Source organism: Lathyrus oleraceus, chromosome 6, assembly GCF_024323335.1.
Source record: "Lathyrus oleraceus cultivar Zhongwan6 chromosome 6, CAAS_Psat_ZW6_1.0, whole genome shotgun sequence".
In the NCBI taxonomy this organism is placed as follows: domain Eukaryota; kingdom Viridiplantae; phylum Streptophyta; class Magnoliopsida; order Fabales; family Fabaceae; genus Lathyrus; species Lathyrus oleraceus.
Window position 1 is genome coordinate 291,116,700 of NC_066584.1, and position 19,858 is coordinate 291,136,557.

The following is a 19,858-nucleotide window of genomic DNA, read 5'->3' on the forward strand; positions in this document are numbered from 1 at the left end:
AAAAGTACTTCTAAAGGATGATTCTTCTTGGGAAACAATCTTATCTCGTGGTTCAAAAAGAAGCAAAATTGTGTGTCACTATCTACTGCTGAGGCTGAGTATATTGTAGCAGGAAGCAATTTCTTTCAATTGACTTGGATGAAACAAATACTAAAGGAATATAATGTTAAGCAGGATGTCATGACATTATATTGTGACAATCTGATTGCAATCAATATATTCGAGAATCTCATTCCACATAGCAAGACAAAGCATATTGATATTCATCATCATTTTATTAGATGTGGCCATTGAGAAGCAACTGATAGATATATTTACTAAAGCTTTGGATGAAAATTAGTTTGAGAAGTTAAGGGGAGAATTAGGAATTTTCATGTTTGAAGAGTTATAGAAATTACTGATGTGGAGGCGTGCAAATAATATTTTCTCTTCCCTCCATTTAGTGGTGCACAAAACTCCAGGGACATCATTACAAACTTTCCTTATTTTTCTTCCAACACGCCATCATCTCTCTCTCTTACCTACTCCATCGATTCCATTCCCTTTACCTTCAGTAAATTGTTCGTTATTGTTCTCGTTTACTTTCATCTTTCTACAGTCAATCTCAACTAAAAATCTTTTATCAAGATGTCTAAACCTTTTGGCTCAACACCAAGCAAAAACACCAAAGATCAATCGGGCCTAGGATTTCTTGTGCTAATGTGGATCATTTAGATTTCGTAACTGATGTCGTTCCTCTCTCCATTGTTCTAGGACACGTTCCTACTAAAAGGAGGGCTAGAACACCTACTGTGAAAAGGCTAATCCTTCAAGTGTAAATAAATCTTCTAACCCCTCTAGGTCGATTCAAATTCCTTCTAGTGAGATTAGGAATATTGAGCCCTTTGTTATTGTCAAGAAACCTCACTCTATGACTAACTTATATCTTGATCCTATTAAAACCACTGGTGTCGAACCTGATGTTGTTGCATCTGCTAAAGGTTTTGTCGTTCCACAAGCAGTGGGTAGTGTTAAATCATCTGAAAAATCTGACTCTGGTACTATAAGTCTAGATAACTCTAGATCTGATAAGACCCTAGGTCAATCTAGTATGAATGTTACTGATAAAGATAATGTTGATAAGAGTATTCATGTGTTAATATCAAAAATCTTGAATGCTGAACCTAAGTCTGATGTTGTGTCGGATGTCACTACATCCTTGACCCAAACTGATCATCCTATTGAAACCTCACTTGAAAAATCTGATGGAAAGTATGATAGTGAGTTTGTTCCAATTAAGTCCCTTGAAAAATCTGAAGAGAAAGATGATTCTGATAGTATGTCTGTTGATATGTCTGACAAAGAAGAAAATTTTGGTGTGAAGAAGGATCAATCTACAAACATTGTAAATGTAGATGATCTGGACTCTAATGATGATCCCATTGGTAAGATATTGGATCCCATATGTAAATGTAGATAATGGATAACTAATAGGTTAAGAAGTAGAAAAGGGAAAGTTGTTAAGTCTACAAGTAAGCCTCCCAAGGCTCTCAAGAAAAGTACAAGTGTTGGTCCTGCTAAAGGGTGGAGAAAGGTTGTAACTCCTGCCACCAAGAAAATATCTTTGAAGAGGAAGGAAGTTCCCTATAGTTATATTGACTCTGAGTATGATGTCGAAAATAATGTTCAAGACATCACGCCTCTAAAGAAAGTTGTTGGGAAAAAGGTCCCTGTTAATGTGCTTGAAGTTCCCATTGACAACATCTCTTTTCACTCTGTTGAGAATGTTGAAAAATGGAAGTATGTGTACCAAAGGAGGTTGGATTTGGAAAGAGAACTTGGGAAAGACGCCCTTGAATGTAAGGAGGTAGTAAGTCTTATTGAGAATGTTGGGTTGATGAAAAGTGTGGCTGGTTTTGGCAAGTGTTATAAGATACTTTTAAAAGAGTTCATTGTGAATATTTATAAGGATTGTGATAACAAGAGGAGTAAGGAGTTCAGAAAGGTGTATGTGAGAGGAAAATGTGTGGAATTTTCTCCAGAAATCATTAACAGGTTCATGGGAAGAAGTAAAGAGGAACAAGCTAAAGTGAAGGTATATGATAATATCATTTGCAAAGAAATCGTTGCTAAACAAGTGTCATAATGGCCAAGAAAGGACAAACTATCAGCTAGCAACTTGAGTGTGAAGTATGTTGTGCTTCATAGGATAGGAGCTGCCAATTGGATTCTTACAAATCATACCTCAACCATAGTTATAGGTTTGGGTAAATTCATTTACACTGTTGAAACCAAAACCAAGTTTGATTTTGGGTCTTATGTATTTGAGCAAACCCTGAAGCATGCTAGTACTTTTGTTGTGAAAATGCCTATTGCTTTTCCCTCTCTAATTTGTGGAATAATTCTGAGTCAGCACCCTGTGATCTTGATCAGTTCTAATGCAACAAGTAAGAGGGAATTTCCTCTATTCTTGCATTATAGGTTGTTTGCAGGGACACATGTCCCAGGCGTTGTCATGACATATGGCAATAAATCTTCCAGCTTTACTTCTAGGACAAGAATCATTGCTGAATTAAAAGACACATGCAAAACCTTGGATGAAACCATCAAAGCTTATACTGAAAAGAAGAGCATGCTTGAGGTCCTGATAAATGCTTTGTCTGAAGAAGATGCTGAGGGAAACATAGAAGGTGATAAGGAAGAGTATAATGAGGTTGAAGAAGATGTTGATGCAAGTGGTGATGATGTTGAAGAGACAACCAACAATAATGATGACTGGTGTGATTTGTTCTCTTTGTGGTTTTTCTTTATGCTTCTGCTTCATTTGTGGGCTATCCCCTAAAAAGTTTGTGCACCATGTGTGCCTTTTTGGTATGTAATATGACTTGCGACATCTGCTATTTTTTCTACTCCTAATGAATGTTTTTCCTGTTTTTGTCAATTTTTTGGGTTAAAAGGGGGAGTAATGGTGTGGTTATTTGGTATGTGGAGTTTTTGGTATTTTGCTCTCTTTTGCCTTTTGCCCCTTGAGGGGGAGTACTAATGGAGGGGGAGCAGTTATTTCCTCTGTTCTGCTATTTAAGGGGAGCTTATGTGTTTTCTCTTCTAGCTTAATGATGACAGCTTACTTAGTGATAATTTATGTGTGTTGTTTGGTTGTTGTGAAGTCAGACCAAATGTCTTGATATCCTGTATGGGATAATTTATTTTCTCTGTAGAAAGTTTATATTGTGAGAGTTTATTTCTCTCTCATGTGACATTCTCTGTGAGACCGATTTTATCTTGTTCTCTTGCGTATGCCTCTGATGTATCTTGGAGAAGTTCCAAGTTTGTTTTTTGTGCATTTGATTTTGAAGAAATTCTCTTGAGTTTTTTTTACAAGATATGTTTTGCAAAGGTTGTTTTAGCCAAGATTTTCCAAATGGGGAGATTGTTAGGTTGTTTGTATTGTGATTGACAACATTTTGTTAAAACAAGTGAAATAGCAAGATGTTGGACAAGATGTCTTGACATGCTTGTACGACATCATGTGCCATGCTTTTACATTCTTGGAAGATTTTTTTTAAGCGTGAGATTAGTGAAGATTCTTTGATGATTTGATTCATGCATTCTGCGGTTCAAAGTACTTATTTTAGAAGCTCAAATATCGGTTCCAGTTGTGCCTTGTTTCCTAAGAAAGGATGTCAAAACATTTAAGGAAACATTAGATTTGATTGATTTGAGTTTGTAGAAGATTGTGCAACAGTCTGATTTGATTTGATTGGATCTGCTGATTATTTAGCCCAAAGCCCATGCTATTCTAGGGTTATTTAAATAACAACTCTAAACCTAAGAAGATAAATAAGACACGTGTGTGATAGTCTCTGTTAGGGTTTAATTTGTTCTTTGTTGTTTGTGAGCCACTTTCGTATCAGCTTGATGCTTGAGTTGGATTGTTAGTTGAGTTATAATTGTGAATCACTCATTAGCTTTTAAGCAAAAGTGGAATATTTTTCATTGAAAGTGTGTCTTCTATTTATTGTTAGAAGTTGTTATCATTGTTGTATGATTGAAGGGAGGTGAGAGGGGTCTCATATCTAGGAAAGTCTTAGATAGAAATTCCATAGGTAATGATTATGTGATAAGTTTGTAAAACTAGAGGTTGTTTAGAACTTCAAACTAATATTATTATAGTGGATTTCCTTCCTGGCCTGGATGCCCCCAGGTGTAGGTGACGTTGCACCGAACTGGGTTAACAATTGACATGTGTTATTTACTTCCTGCTATTTACTTTAACACTGATATTGTTTGTGTTGTGACAATTTTCTGATCTTGGTGTCGTGACATCATATACGACATTTGTTATCTCCATACCAGAATTTCAAGATGTACTCGATTTTGGCTATGCGAATTTGGATCTGAGGGTGTTTTATGACATACTTTCTCAAGTTGTTAAGGTCGAGACCTCTGGTTGACAAAAATACTACAAAATTTGGCCTTGAGTTCAGGATGTTTACTAGCGTCATTTCCCGGTGCTTCGGGATTGATATGAACGAACAACCAAATCCAAACAGTGTAGATATGAGATTTTGGTTTCTTAAGACTTCAATTTATTCACCTAAAATGCCTTTGGATTTCAAATCTAAATATCGAATGCGAAATAATTGAAATTGTAGGAGTCGAAAGTCGATTTCCCACATACAATGCCACCATTCCATTATGAAACTAGAAATGGAGGAAGTCACGGAAGCTACGACGAAACAAAGCTTCTTTGGTGATTTTGCGATGCGACACCATGGATCGAAGGTTGCGATCGCGATGCTTCTTGGATTAAAAGTGTTGATCTTGAATCGACATCGTTGATCCGTGTCGATCTTGATCAGCGTTGCTAATCATTGATATGATGGTTCATAGGGGGTACCTGCATGGTTATCACTCCAACGCCCAAGTAAGTTTAGTGTTTGACATAACCGTAATGGAAATGGAGATTAGAGACCGTGTATCTGAAAACCCTTGTGAAGATATTTATACCTTGTACTTAGTGGAACGGGTTGGATAAATGAACCTTGTATTATTGGACTTTTGAGCAGCGTGGATGAGTGGATCCCTAGGCCTTTGGCCGACATGAAACACATATAAAAAATTATTTATTTATAAATACTATTCTTTTTATTTGAAATTAAATTGTTGTATGTTTATTTTTATTCTCATTTTTAATTTGTTGATGTTGATAAGGATAAGATTAAAAGAAAAAAATTAATTTACATCACTTTTGTATCCCTTTATATATAAAATATTGATAATAAAAAGAAATTATAGTGTTATTAGACTAGCATAATCACATGCATGCACTTATTTATAACGACACAATATAGTATTTCAAATTTATTAAAGAATGCAATTTCATTTATAATATCATTTAGCGATAAGATAAAATTGTAAGACACAAGTCATATTTATGCGTCAAATTATAAACTTATTTTGAAAACTATAAACTTATTTTATGATAATGTATGAACGAATAAACACAAAATTATATTATCCTCTATATGTGTATCTATGACTCAATAAAATATCATAAAAAATTGAACTTACCGAACTAATCCAAACAACATTTGTTTGGTTTGATTTGGTTCGGTGTTATTTCTAAAAGTCAACTAAACCGAACCACACATTTTTCTCTATTGCTGTTCAAATGACTTTTAGAGTAAAACCGTGCAAACCGTAACACGATCACCCATTGTTCACGGTTTCACTTTTCAGTTTCAGCATGGAATTATACCTAGCTTAATGGTTCAAAGGCTTTTTAGTTCTTTTTAAACTTGGACTCTATTTACACTACTTTTTTAAGTCACTTTTTTTTAGGTGATTCACTTTTTCATCTAATGGAATCTCACTTTAATGAGTTCAACATGTTACTCAAAGTATAAACATTCAGAGTTCTTCCAATTTCGAACAAAAAAAATTTATTCAACATGTTTTTTAGCGCTTTCAATTCTTTTTCTTTTTTTTCCTTTCTTTTTTTGACATTCATTAGTAAATGCAATAGTCTCAATTTAGATAGGTTTAATCTTACAATTACTAGTGCTTTTTTTTTCATGAACTAAATCTTACAATAATCTTATTCCATACTTAAAAATAATTCAAACTACTTAAAAGACTAATCATCTTTCTAACTTATTTTGGTGTGATAGGAATTTCTCACTGAAATTATAATTGGTGCATTACTTATTATCTAAGATCCTGTTTTCAATATTTTTCAACAGTGCAATTAAAAACTTTTTGAGGTGTTTTTTTAGAAATTTGATTGTTTTAAAATTAGGTTAATCATTATTAAATTTTTTTAATAAAAACTTAACAAAGACTTATTTCATTACTTAAAAGAAAATGAAACTAATAGAAAATAAGCACACATAATCAACAGTTTTAAAATTATTGACGATTTGTTGGTTAAGATGATCTTCGTTATCAGATAGACGTGAAGCCTAGTATTTATCCTATATTTCTCTTTCCATCTTCCCTTTCCTTCTTGATATTTGCTACATATTTTCTGTTCCAGCTTCTAGGTATGGAGGTTGCTCGGTTAAAAAATGGTATTGTGGTTTCACAGTAGAAATACATTATAAACTTTTTGAAAGAAACATGAATGATTGGATGTCGTCCTGCAGATACCCCTATGGATCCTAATGCTAAACTTTGGGGAGAAGGTAATGTTTCTGTTGATACTGGGAGATATCAGAGATTGGTTGGGAAACTGATTTATTTGTCACACACCCGACCTGATATTGCTTTCTCAGTTAGGGTAGTGAGTCTGTTTATGCATTCTCCTTTCAAGGAACTGAAGGTAGAGAAAAATAAAAAAGGGGGGTTTGAATTGTTTTAAGAAAATAAAAACTTTTTAGAAAAGAGACACACGCAGAAACAAAAGAATTCAACACAAAATTTTATACTGGTTCACTTGAAATTCAAAACTACTTCAGTCCACCCGGCCAAGGTGATTTCACCTTCAAAAAGGACTTAATCCACTAATCTTAAAAGATTACACAAACAATCTTCTAAGAGAATAATAATCCCTTAGCCCTCTCAAGTAATCAGACTTCACAAAGTCACTTGAGGAAATATCTTAGCAATAATATGATTACAGTAATGAAAAGTGCTTCTAATAATAAGCAGATATTACACAAGATAAGTACTAGAGTTGTTCTCACGTTAGAGCAGCAGCTTGTGAGAGAAGGAATGATGAATGGTGGAAGGATTGAATTCTCGTGTGTTTCAAGTAAGTTCTTTGGATGGTGTTCCGTTCTTTATATAGGAGTAGAGAGCAGACCATTGAGTTATGTTAATGTCAAAATCTTGAGCATTGAAGGATGATTAAAGTCATTAATCTTCGTGTTCTTTCCAAAGCAATATTTGGAGCGTCATAACATCCTTCTAAAAATAGTTTCTTTCCATAAGCGAGTTTCTTCGTGCTTAAGCTTTCTGGATCAGAGGATCCTAACATCAGAGTCTTGATTGCCACTTCAGATGATGATTTTTGCTGACTGTCTTCAGAGTTTCCTTTTACTTTGACTATGTCAGAGCGTACGTCTTCAGATCTAGAGTCATTCTTCCACTTCAGAGTGTCTGACTTCTTTAGTTTAGCTTGCACTTGCGTTTGATCAGAGTCAGAGCTTCTGGTTGCGTATCTTCTAAGTAACATCTTAGCGCTTGATTATGTATTTGATGATTGTCTATCTGATTGTTTTGATCATAATCCTGCACACTTAGAAAAATTTCGTTAGGGTACCATTTTTGTTTCATTCTTTGTTATCATCAAAATCTTAGAGATACATTGTAGAACTAAATTTGTTCTTACAATCTCCCCCTTTTTGATGATGACAAAACAAGTTAGAGTGATGATGAAACAGTAAGTAATATATCAGAATCAGATAAAGAGAATGGACTCCCCCTGAGTTAGAGCATCAAATATAACGTAAGTTCTTACCGGACCTTCCTTGTGTGGTAGTTTGTTTTGTACCTTAGCTATTATCCTGCATAACTTTAGTTCTCATAAGTCATTAAGATATTTAATGTTCGCAGTTCCTTGAGAGGTTTAGATATATATTTTTATCAGAGCTGTTTTAGTTCTCCCCCTTTTTGTCAGAATCAAAAAGACATAGAAATATAGGCAGGAAATGGATATTCATATATATAAGAGAAAACGGGTACAGAGAGGCAGCAATGAAAGCATATATCAGAAAGCATAAAAAGACATAAGAAGAAAATCAACAAGCAAAAAGCCTAAGTGCCTAAGGGTGTGAGGGAGGAGGCATCCTTTGGAGGAGTTGAGTCAGCAGATTCTGAATGTTGGTGTTGACGAAATCCTGGTGATCCAACCTTGCTCGTACCACCTGTTGTTCCTTTTGCAGTTCCTCCAGAGTCTTTAAGACTAGAGGGGCAAAACCAGAGTTAGATTGCTCCCCCTGAGTCAGAGCATCAACACTGGCCTTGGCAGCTTCCTCTGCAGCAATGTGTGCCGCTTCTTCAGCTTCGACTTTTGCTTGAGCCTAAGCCTCAGTAGCAACAACCTTTTCTTCAGCTTCTCTGATCCTTTGCTCTTCTTCCAAGCGAGCTTTTTCTTCTGCTTCCTTCCTGGCCTTTTCCTCAGCCTCTCTGGCCAAGCGAGTCTGTAGCCTTATTCTAGCATCTCTGATGAAGTCGTTGCGGACTTGCTCAGAGAGGCCTTTCAGTTTGAAGGCTTCAGAGGTCATCCATCTGATCATTCTATTCCAGTGGATTCTCACTGCAGAGGGATCATCACTAATGTCAGAGTTGACAGACAGAGACTTGATCTTCTCCACTGAAGACTCTGCAAATAAAGTTATTTCTTCTTCTAAGGTGGGGAAGGCAGTTTTTGGTTCAGAGTTAGAGGCTGGGGAGGATGGTGGAGTTGGATTGGTGTTAGCGGGATCGTGAGTGGAAGTGACGATGGTATCAGAGGTTGGTGGCGGGGGAATATCATAGGGAGGTGGTGTTGTTTGTTCAGGTTGTGGATTTGGTTGATGTTCAGATGGTGAGGGTATTGGTTGTTCAGGAGGTGGATTAGTTTGTTGTTCAGGGGTTGGAGAGGTGACTTCAGGTTCAGGTTCATGTGTGTTGGTTGTTGTGAGGCCATAGCATGTGCCTGAAGTTGAGCTAGAGTGGGGGATTGGGGGTCAGATGGTTCGTTGTCTGATGAGAGAATATAGTATGGTGGGGAGGAAGGTGAGGAAGATGATGGTGAGGTGATTTCGTTTAGCATTTCCGCTTCAGAAACGGGTAGGGTAGTGGTTGCGAGATTGAATTTGAGGGATGGTGGGTTAGAAGTTCTGGTGGTTGAGGGAGGTGTTTCTGATGGGGTGTAAATGGAAGTGTTTTAGGGGAGAGAAGAAGTAATAAGCTTTAATTTAATAGAGCGAGAAGGAGGCATAGACTTACTTGGAGAATTAGCCAGAGGGACTGGAGGTCTTGACCCAGAGGTTTCTCCCAACTTTGCCTTCTTTGCCTTTTTGGACTTCTTAGAGGGCTCTCGCATCCTCTTCATGAAGTTTGGTGGATGCTCAGGTAGCCAGTCCACTGAGAACTCAGAAATGTCCACCCCTTGGTTTGCAAGATCTTGCAGATAGTGAGCTACCACTTCTGGAGGGTCAATCTTGGAGAACAGATAGAGACTGTTGGGGATCTTCCTCTGGTCCTTCAGTGATTCCCAGGAAGTGTCTAGAGTTGGTTTAACACATACCTGCTCAATTACCCCCATACTCTTCAGATTTCGAGCATTCAGAGGTCTTCCAGTGTCAACAGTGACATCTTCCATCAGATTATGACGGATCATATGATCCACCAATCCACTCTCGATCACAACATCCGAGATAAGTCTTCCCAGAGGAATGTAGTTTCTGGTCTTCATGTTATTTTTGGTATCTTTGACAGAATCTCTGAGATACTTGAAGAGCAGTGCTGGCAGATTTAGTTTCGACCCTTAGTGGATGCGGTAAAGGATGCACTTCTGATCCGTGTTGATGTAGTCAGAAGAGTTTGATGCAGGGCGGTGATGGATGGTGCCCATGATGATCTTCAACCAGGCGTGAAGATTTTGATACAATTCTTTGTTCTTGGAGTGTTTGCCCTCATCGTTCTGTTGAAAAATGGTGGGGGCTATTTCCTGGGACAAATATTTTGCCCTAGGATTGATGTTGTAAATTCTTCTTCCTCCTGTCTTCTCCATGTTCATAAGGGAGGCTATTGATTTCTCAGTGATGACTATTTTGACTCCCAGAACGTGAGAGACGATATAGTGGTCATCTGAGTATGCGAAACGCCAGAACTCCTTCACCAGATAGGTGTACACCGGACCATAGAGTCTCCGAAAGTAGGTTTCCCACCCTTGCATTCTTAACTCCTCAGTAAGGTCTATGCCATTACGCTTCGTATTGTTGAAATCTACCAGCGATTCACACAGTACCTCAAGCTTCTCAAATGGTGTTGCAAGATGGATGTGAGGTTCACGGTCAAGAATGTGGGGTTCTTTGTAGATGGGGGTTGAAACGACACCATTAGTTGCAGTTGTTTGCTGAGTAGAAATGAGTGTTTGATCAGTTGATTCCATCTGTTGTGAGTAGTTGTAGACTGATTATTATTGAACATCCATGTAGAAATTGTTGAAGTGGTTGAAGGATGAAGAACTTGCTTTGAAGATGAAGAAGACCTTGATGAAGATGATGAACTGAGAGAGAGAGAGAGAGAGGGTTTGTGTATGGCGTGAGTGTAAAGTGTGAGCTTGTGATGAGTGAAAAGTATTAATACCCAAATAGGTGCATGCAAAACGACAATGTTAGATGAAATTTAGAGGTTATGAAAATAATGATACACGATATCCAAGTTTACACGCTTAGGGGAGAATGATTACATCCCATGATGGAGGTTTAATCCCCAAATCAGCACACTGCTCGAGGAGATTTCAAGGGTCTGTCTCTTGATTTCTGCTAGACAGCTGTCTAGAAGATCCAAAGTCAGACGCATGATGCCCCACGTGTTGATTTATCTGATCTTCAGGAATACCAAAGGATTGGATCCTGAGGATTTCTGATTCAGATAACTCCTAACTGGTAGAAGTATCAGAGTCAGATCCAGATACTAGATGTTTAATTCAGAGCCTTATTTTGCTATTTCAGAGAAGCACATTTGGGTTATTCTGGGCAAATTTGAATGTTTAAAATTTTCAAAATAAAAGAGAATTTGTCTTCAGCGAGGGGTTTAGTAAAAATGTCATCCCATTGATGGTCTGTATCAATAAATTTTAATGATATTACCCCTTTCTGAACATAGTCTCTGATAAAATGATGTTTTATTTCTATGTGCTTAGCTCTGGAATGCAAGATAGGATTCTTACTTAAACAGATGGCAGCATTATTATCACAGAAGATAGGAACGTTACTCTCAAAGATCAGAAGGTCTTCTAGTTGATTTTTCATCCAGAGCATATGAGTAGTGCAAAGTGAAGCTGATATATATTCTGCTTCTGCAGTAGACAAGGCGATGGTTGACTGTCTTTTGGTGGCCCATGATATGAGATTACTTCCCAAGAACTGACAGTTCCCAAATGCATTTTTGCATTCCATTCTGTCCCCTGCATAATCTGCATCACAATAACCAGAGAGCTTATACTTTGATGTTTTCTCATACATCAGGTCAAGGTTAGGGGTTCCTTTCAGATACCTTAGGATTCTTTTAACATTTGTTAAGTGAGATTCCCTAGGATCTCATTGGAATCTGGCGCAAAGACATACACTAAAAATAATATCAGGGTGTGTAGCAGTTATATAGAGAAGGGAGCCTACCATACCATGATAGAGCTTCAGGAAAACCTTTTGACTAGTTTCTTCTTTCTCTAGAATGCAGGTTGGATGCATGGGTGTATTAGCAGGTTTGCATTCTGCCATTTCGAATTTCTTCATAATGTCTTTTATGTACTTACTTTGATATACATAAGTTGCTTTCGAAGCTTGATTGATTTGAATTCCCAGAAAGAACTTTAGTTCTTGCATTAAGCTCATTTCAAATTCTACCTGATTTAACTCAGAAAATTCTTGACATACAAAGGGGTTAGCTGAACCAAAAATAATGTCACCAACATATATCTGGCATATCATGAGATCATTTCTAATGTTTTTACAGAAGAGTGTAGAGTCAACCTTTCCTCTAATAATCATGTTCCAGGAGAAAGTTACTCAATCTTTCATACCAAGCTCTAGGAGCTTGTTTTAGTCCATATAGTGATTTCTTTAGTTTAAAGACGTGTTCTGGACATTTAGAATTTTCAAAGCCTGGAGGTTGATTGACATACACTTCTTCTGATATATAACCATTAAGGAATGCACTCTTGACATCCATCTGATATAGTTTGATGGAATGATTTACAACAAATGAAATAAGTAAGCGAATAGATTCTAACCTGGCGACTGGGGAGAAGGTTTCATTGTAGTCAATGCCTTCTTGTTGATTGTAACCTTGTTCCACCAGTCGTGCTTTGTTTCTGACCACTTCTCCTTTTTTGTTCAGTTTGTTTCTGAATACCCATCTGGTTCCAATAATATGAGTTCCTTTAGGCTTTGGGACAAGATCCCAGACATCATTCTTTGAGAATTGATCAAGTTCTTCTTTTATTTCCAGAACCCAGTCATTGTCTTGAAGTGCCTCATCACAGGAAGTAGGCTCGATTAGAGATACTAATCCTAGAGGAGTTTCTTCAAATACTTTAAATGTTGACCTAGTTCTGACAGGTTCATCCTTGTTTCCTAGAATCAAATCTTCAGAGATGTTAGGGCGATTTTTTGATCTTTTCTGGATAGTTGAAACTTCAGTTGCATCTGGACTTTGTTTCTCAGATTCTTTTGATGCTTTAGTCTTTTCGTCAGAGCCTGCAAGAGTTATTTCCAAATCTACAAGTTTCTTAACTAGCTTTGACTTTTCAGGGTCAAGCTTATCATCAAATCTAACATGTATTGATTCTTCCATAATTTTGGTTTTTGTGTTGTATACTCTGTAGCCTTTAGAGCGTTATGAGTATCCTAACATAATACCTTTTGTGATTTTGAATCAAACTTGTACATATGTTCTTTAGTATTGAGAATAAAACAAGAGCATCCAAACGGATGGAAATAAGAAATGTTGGGTTTTCTTCCCTTACACAGTTCATAGGGAGTCTTTTCCAGAATAGGTCTTATAGAGATTTTATTCTGAATATAACACGCTGTATTTATTGCTTCAGCCCAAAAGTGCTTAGCCACGTTTGTTTCATTGATCATGGTTCTGGCAATTTCTTGGAGTGTCCTATTCTTTCTTTCCACAACTCCGTTTTGTTGTGGAGTTCTAGGGCAGGAGAAATCATGGGATATTCGCCACCATGATCACTTCTGACTATGATAATTTTAGTTCAAATTCATTTTGCACTTTAGAATAGAAGCTAGTGAATACAGAGTGACACTCACTCTTGTGCTTTAGAAATTTTACCCATGTCCAGCGACTAAAATCATCAACAATGACTAGTCCATACTTCTTTCCATTGACTGATGATGTCTTAACAGGCCCAAAAAGGTCAATGTGAAGAAGTTCCAGAGGCTTTGAGGTGGAAACAACATTTTTATTTTTAAAAGATGTTTTAGAAAATTTTCCTTTCTGACATGCTTCACACAGAGCATCTGAAGAAAACTTCAGCTTAGGTAGACCTCTGACTAACTCGAGTTTATTTAGCTGAGAAAGTTTTCTCATGCTAATGTGGCCCAAGCGTCTATGTCATACCTATTGCTCTTCGTGAACAGACATCAAACATTTTACATTTTGATCTTTTAGATTTGAAAGATTTATTTTGTAAATGTTGTTTTTCCTCTTTCCAGTGAATATAATTGTTCCATTATTCTGATTAATTGCTTTACATGTTTTTTGATTGAAGATTACATCATAACCATTATCACTTAATTGACTTATTGATAACAAGTTATGCATTAATCCTTCTATGTAGAGAACATCAGATATAGAGGGAAGAGTTCCATTACCAATAGTTCTGGAGCCTCTGATTCTTCCTTTCTGATTTCCTCCGAAACCTACGAAGCCAACATCTTTAAGTTCCAGGCTTTGAAACATATACTTTCTTCCCTTCATGTGTCACGAGCATCCAGAGTCCAGGTACCATTATTTGTGTCTTAACTCTGCTGCATAAGATATCTGCAACATAAACAATCTTATCCTTTGGTACCCAAAATCTTTTGGGTCCTTTGTGATTAGTTTTCCCAGAGTTTCTTAGAACTTTGGGTTTTCTAGCATTATCAAAACGTTGTGCTTGTGCATGTGTGTAGTGATAAGAAAAAGGAGATTTGGGTTTGTCATCTGTAGAAGTTTTATCTTCACTAGGATCATACCTTGTTCCTCTTTTATTATTCTGGCTGACTCCATAAATCATGGATGCCATTCTGCTTCTTTCTATCCCGTTTTTCATAAACTTTTGAAAAGATTTTTCATATTTATATATCATTATGTTAGAAGTTTGTGGGGCTTGAGATAAAGTTTCTTCAAGTTTTAAACATTGTTTATTTGTGGAGTCTCTTTCTTTTGTCAGAGTTAGATTTTCATTTTTTAGTTCTGAAACTGTCATCTCAAGCTTATCACATTCTTTGATGGTTCCTTCAAGAACCCTTTTAGTGCTTTAAATTTTTGTTTAAGTTTCTGAAATGAGTTCAAAGATTCAAAAAGGCATGATTCAAGGTTAGTGCGAGAAAGATCAGAATATACCTCTTTAGGACCAGACTCTCCATCTGATGTGTTTCCGGAGGTGGTAGCCATGAATGCAACATTTGCTTGTTCTTCAGAGTCTGATTCAGAGGAATCAGATCCACTGTCGTCCCAAGTGGCCATCAGTCCCTTTTTGGTCTTGAAGGAGCTTTTCTTGAAACTTTCTCTTCTGGAGCTTTCCTTCTTCAGCTTTGGACATTCGTTTTTGTAATGACTTGTTTCCTTACATACATAGCATGTTATTTCTTTGTTAGATTTACCTCTGGAAGTTGGTTCTGAGCGATCTCCCTTGGGTCTTGGTCTTCTAAAGTTGTTGTTCCTTTTTCTCCAAAGTTATTTTACTTTTATTGTCAAAAGGCATAACTCTTCTTCATCGTCAGAGTCTTCCTTTTCAGAGTCGTCATTATCTTCCTCTTCAGCTTGGAAGGATTTATTCCTTTCTGGTTTACATCTTTCAGATCTGGACTTTAGAGATTTGATCTTCTTTTGAGGCTCATCTTCCTCAAGTTCTATCTCATGACTTCTGAGTGAACTAACAAGTTGTTCAAGGCTGATATTGTTCAGATCCTTTGACAATTTTAATGCTGTGACCATGGGTCTCCACTTCTTTGGCAAGCTTCTGACTATCTTTTTGACATGATCTGCAACTGTGTAGCCTTTGTCCAAAACCTTGAGTCCTGCAATTAAATTTTGAAATCTAGAGAACATTACCTCTATAGCTTCATCGTCCTCCATCTTGAAGGCTTCGTACTTCTGAATTAGAGCCAGGGACTTTGTCTCTTTGACTTGAGAATTTACTTCGTGAGTCATCCTCAGGGAGTTAAGTATTTCTTTAGTTGTTTCCCTGTTGGTGATGTTTTCATATTCATTGTAGGAAATGGCATTCAACAGTATTGTTCTGGCTTTGTGGTGGTTTTTGAAGTCGTGCTTCTGATCATCTATCATCTTGCTTCTGGTAATGGCATCGCCATCCTCAGATACAGGAGGTATGTAGCCAATAGTAACTATGTCCCACAGATCAACATCATAGCCCAGAAAGAAACTTTCAATTCTATCTTTCCAGTAATCAAATTTTTCTCCATCAAAGATTGGAGGTTTATCATTGTGACTATCTCTTTCATTGGTGTAGGCCATATTGTTTTTCTCACTCTGGATCTCTCTACATTGTTAAGTGTTTGATTAGAAAATCAATAACAGAGCCGAAGCTCTGATACCAATTGAAGGTAGAGAAAAACAAGAAAGGAGGGTTTGAATTATTTTAGGAAAATAAAAACTTTTTAGAACAGAGACACATGCAGAAACAAAAGAATTCAACACAAAATTTTATACTGGTTCACTTGAAATTCAAAGCTACTCAAGTCCACCCGGCCAAGGTAATTTTTCCTTCAAAAAGGACTTAATCCACTAATCTTGAAAGATTACACAAACAACCGTCTAAGAGAATAATAATCCCTTAGCCCTCTCAAGTAATCAGACTTCACAAAGTCACTTGAGGAAATATCTTAGCAATAATATGATTACAATAATGAAAAGTGCTTCTAACAATAAACAGATATTACACAAGATAAGTACAAGAGTTGTTCTCACATTAGAGCAGCAGCTCGTCAGAGAAGGAATGATGAATGGTGGAAGGATTGAATTCTCGTCAAGTAAGTTCTTTGGATGGTGTTCCGTTCTTTATATAGGAGTAGAGAGTAGATCGTTGAGTTTTGTTAATGTCAGAATCTTGAGCATTGAAGGATGATTAAAGTTGTTAATCTTCGTGTTCTTTGCAAAGCAATATTTGGAGCGTCATAACATCCTTCTAAAAATAGTTTCTTTCCATAAGCGAGTTTCTTCGTGCTTAAGCTTTCTGGATCAGAGGATCCTAACATCAGAGTCTTGATTGCCACTTCAGATGATGATTGTTCCTGACTGTCTTCAGAGTTTCCTTTTACTTTGACTATGTCAGAGCGTACGTCTTCAGATCTAGAGTCACTCTTCCACTTTAGAGTGTCTGACTTCTTTAGTTTAGCTTGCACTTGCGTTTGATCAGAGTCAGAGCTTCTGGTTGCGTATCTTCTAAGTAACATCATAGCGCTTGATTATGTATCTGATGATGGTCTACCTGATTGTTTTGATCATAATCCTGCACACTTAGAAAAATTTCGTTAGGATACCATTTTTGTTTCATCCTTTGTTATCATCAAAATCTTAGAGATACATTGTAGAACTAAATTTGTTCTTACAGGAACATCTTGAGGCATTCTATAGGATACTGAGATATTTGGAGGGAAATCCTGGAAAAGGATTATTTTTTTAGAAGACTAGTGAAAGAAATGTGTCTATCTTCATCGATGCCGATTGGGTAGGTTCAGTCATAGATAGAAGATTAACCTCTGGATATTGTACCTATGTTTGGGGTAATCTTGTGACATGGAGGAGCAAGAAATAAGGATTTGTAGCAAGGAGTAGTGTAGAGGCCGGGTTTAGAGCTATGTCTCAAGGTATTTGTGAAGGATTATGGATCCTTAGAGTCCTAGAAGAACTTAAGATGAAAATTGAGCTTCCATTGAAATTGTACTCTGACAGGAAAGCTGCTATTAGCATAGCTCATAATCCAGTTCAACATGACAAAACCAAGCATATCTAGATTGATTGATACTTCATAAAGGAGAACTTAGATGTGGGAATCATATGTATACCCTTTGTGGCTTCAAGTCAACAAACTGCGGATATCCTGACCAAAAGTTTGGCAAGGCCTACTTTTGAGTATTTGATAGACAAGTTAGGCATGATATATATCTATGCACCAACTTGAGGGGGGGGGGTGTTGGAAGATATATTATTTCCGATTTTATTATTGTCTATAATACTACCTTTATTTTTCTTTATTCTCCATTAAGGAGAAAATCAATTGTAATAATTGTATCTTCACTATATAAACCAACCTAAGGCTGACGACTAATAAATAATAGCCTTTATCTATTTTTTCCAATAAATACAATTTTTTTGAGTTTAATTTAATCGGTCGCTACGAAATTAGAGTCGTGAATACGTCGGGTAAGATCGAAATCCTTCTGACATTAAAGAATAAGATTGGCTTGTTTTTTATTAACGAATACCGAGAAAGCATTTTGTTAATTAACTAGGAATGTCTAATATTTCTAGAAAGAGGTTTTAAAACTATTTGTGGACGCGTTTATAGGTTTAGGATTCGGTTACCTGAGCGAAAGCATGGAACCCTTTTAAGTTAAATTTTCCAATCAAAATTACTATTCAACTGAGTAAAGTGTCTGATTTCTTAAAATAAGATTGACTACTTTAACACAATAAGCGCCGATCACACGTGACAGTGGGAGATATAAATTGGAGAGTCAAATTCGGTTCTAAATACGCGAAAATGACAGTTCATGTTCAATTACATTATTTTCAAAGTCAGAAATATTGCCCCGTAGATCGATCCTATTTAAAAACAATTAAGAGTATTGTTGTTTGATGAGAACCACATCCCAGTATTATTTTTTTGAATTTATTAAAGTTATTTATTTCATCTCTCCTTTGCTTAATTCATTCGCCTTAGATAAACATCATAGCAGCTAGAAACGATAGATTGACAGTTAGGTCTATGTGGGATCAATATCTTTTAAAACCATGCGATAGACTATACACTTGCATTTAGTTAATCCGATAGACTCATAATATCGCGAACAAATGTTGTTGATAAAGATAGTGTTGATAAGAGTATTCGTGTGTTAATCTCAAAAATCTTGAATGTTGAACCTAAGTCTGATGTTGTGCCAGATGTCACTACATCATTGGCCAAAACTGATCATCCTATTGAAACCTCACTTGAAAAATCTGATGGAAAGTTTGATAGTGAGTTTGTTCCAATTAAGTCCTTTGAAAGATCTGAAGAGAAAGATGATTCTGATAGTATGTCTGACAAAGAAGAAAATTATGGTGTGAAGAAGGATCAATCTACAAACATTATAAATGTAGATGGCATGGACTCTAATGATGAGCCCATTGGTAAGAGATTGCCTCCTAAGGCTCCCAAGAAAAGTACAAGTGTTGGTTCTGCTACAGAATGGATAAAAGTTGTAACTCCTGCCACCAAGAAAATATCTCTAAAGAGGAAGGAAGTTTCCTATAGTTTTATTGACTCTGAGTATGATGTCGAACATAATTTCAAGACATCATGCCTCTAAAGAAAACTGTTGGGAAAAAGGTCCATGCTAATGTGCTTGATGTTCCCATTGACAACATCTCTTTTCATTATGTTGAAAATGTTGAAAAATGGAAGTTTGTGTACCAAAGGAGGTTGGATTTGGAAAGAGAACTTGGGAAGGATGCCCTTGAATGTAAGGGGGTAGTAAGTCTTATTGAGAATGTTGTGTTGATGAAAAATGTGGCTGTTTTTGGCAAGTGTTATGAGATACTTGTAAAAGAGTTAATTGTGAATATTTCTAAGGATTATGATAACAAGAGGAGTAAGGAGTTCAGAAAGGTGTATGTGATAGGAAAGTGTGTGGATTTTTTTCCAGAAATCATTAACAGGTTCATGGGCAGAAGTGAAGAGGAACAAGTTGAAGTGGAGGTATCTGATAATATCGCTTACAAAGAAATCACCGCCAAACAGGTGCCACAATGAACAAGAAAGGGCAAGCTATCAGCTAGCAAGTTAAGTGTGAAGTATGTTGTGCTTCATAGGATAGGAGCTGCCAATTGGATTCCTATAAATCATACCTCAACCAAAGCTATAGGTTTGGGTAAATTCATTTACATCGTTGGAACCAAAACCAAGTTTGATTTTGGGTCTTATGTCTTTGAGCAAACCCTAAAGATGCTAGTACTTTTGCTGTAAAAATGCCTATTTCTTTTCCCTCTCTAATTTGTGGAATAATTATGAGTCAGCACCCTGGGATCTTGATCAGTTATGATGCGGCAAGAGAGAATCTTCTCTATCCATGCATTATAGGTTGTTTGCAGGGACACATGTCCCATACATTATCATGACACATGGAAAAAAATCTACCAGCTCTACTTCTAGGACAAGAATCATTGCTGAATTAAAAGACACGTGCAAAACCTTGGATGGAACCATCAAAGTTTGTAC

General features: G+C 36.6%; 2 protein-coding genes across 2 annotated transcripts; both read left to right on the plus strand.

The window, feature by feature from the left end:
• The first annotated feature begins 910 nt into the window (after window positions 1-910).
• LOC127095256 (uncharacterized) lies at window positions 911-2,821 on the plus strand. The gene is made up of 3 exons (XM_051033970.1): window positions 911-1,424; window positions 1,491-2,034; window positions 2,188-2,821. The coding sequence occupies exons 1-3, from the start codon at window positions 911-913 to the stop codon at window positions 2,819-2,821; spliced, it is 1,692 nt and encodes a 563-aa protein (XP_050889927.1).
• Window positions 2,822-16,285: 13,464 nt separating this feature from the next.
• Window positions 16,286-19,393, plus strand: LOC127095257 (uncharacterized). The gene is made up of 3 exons (XM_051033971.1): window positions 16,286-16,409; window positions 18,544-18,842; window positions 18,953-19,393. Exons 1-3 carry the CDS (start codon window positions 16,286-16,288, stop codon window positions 19,391-19,393), a joined length of 864 nt encoding a protein of 287 aa, XP_050889928.1.
• Window positions 19,394-19,858: the final 465 nt, after the last annotated feature.

What these genes read in the sequence shown, in the direction of transcription:
- LOC127095257 (XM_051033971.1), top strand. Translation starts at nt 16,286, where the DNA reads ATGAAAAGTGCTTCTAACAATAAACAGATATTACACAAGATAAGTACA. An exon ending in AAGGATTGAATTCTCGTCAA is followed by an intron (nt 16,410 to 18,543) that starts GTAAGTTCTTTG and finishes ATGTTGTGCCAG; the next exon opens with ATGTCACTACATCATTGGCC. An exon ending in CTACAGAATGGATAAAAGTT is followed by an intron (nt 18,843 to 18,952) that starts GTAACTCCTGCC and finishes ATGCCTCTAAAG; the next exon opens with AAAACTGTTGGGAAAAAGGT.
- LOC127095256 (XM_051033970.1), top strand. Translation starts at nt 911, where the DNA reads ATGACTAACTTATATCTTGATCCTATTAAAACCACTGGTGTCGAACCT. An exon ending in CTCTAATGATGATCCCATTG is followed by an intron (nt 1,425 to 1,490) that starts GTAAGATATTGG and finishes GAAGTAGAAAAG; the next exon opens with GGAAAGTTGTTAAGTCTACA. An exon ending in TCTCCAGAAATCATTAACAG is followed by an intron (nt 2,035 to 2,187) that starts GTTCATGGGAAG and finishes TGTGCTTCATAG; the next exon opens with GATAGGAGCTGCCAATTGGA.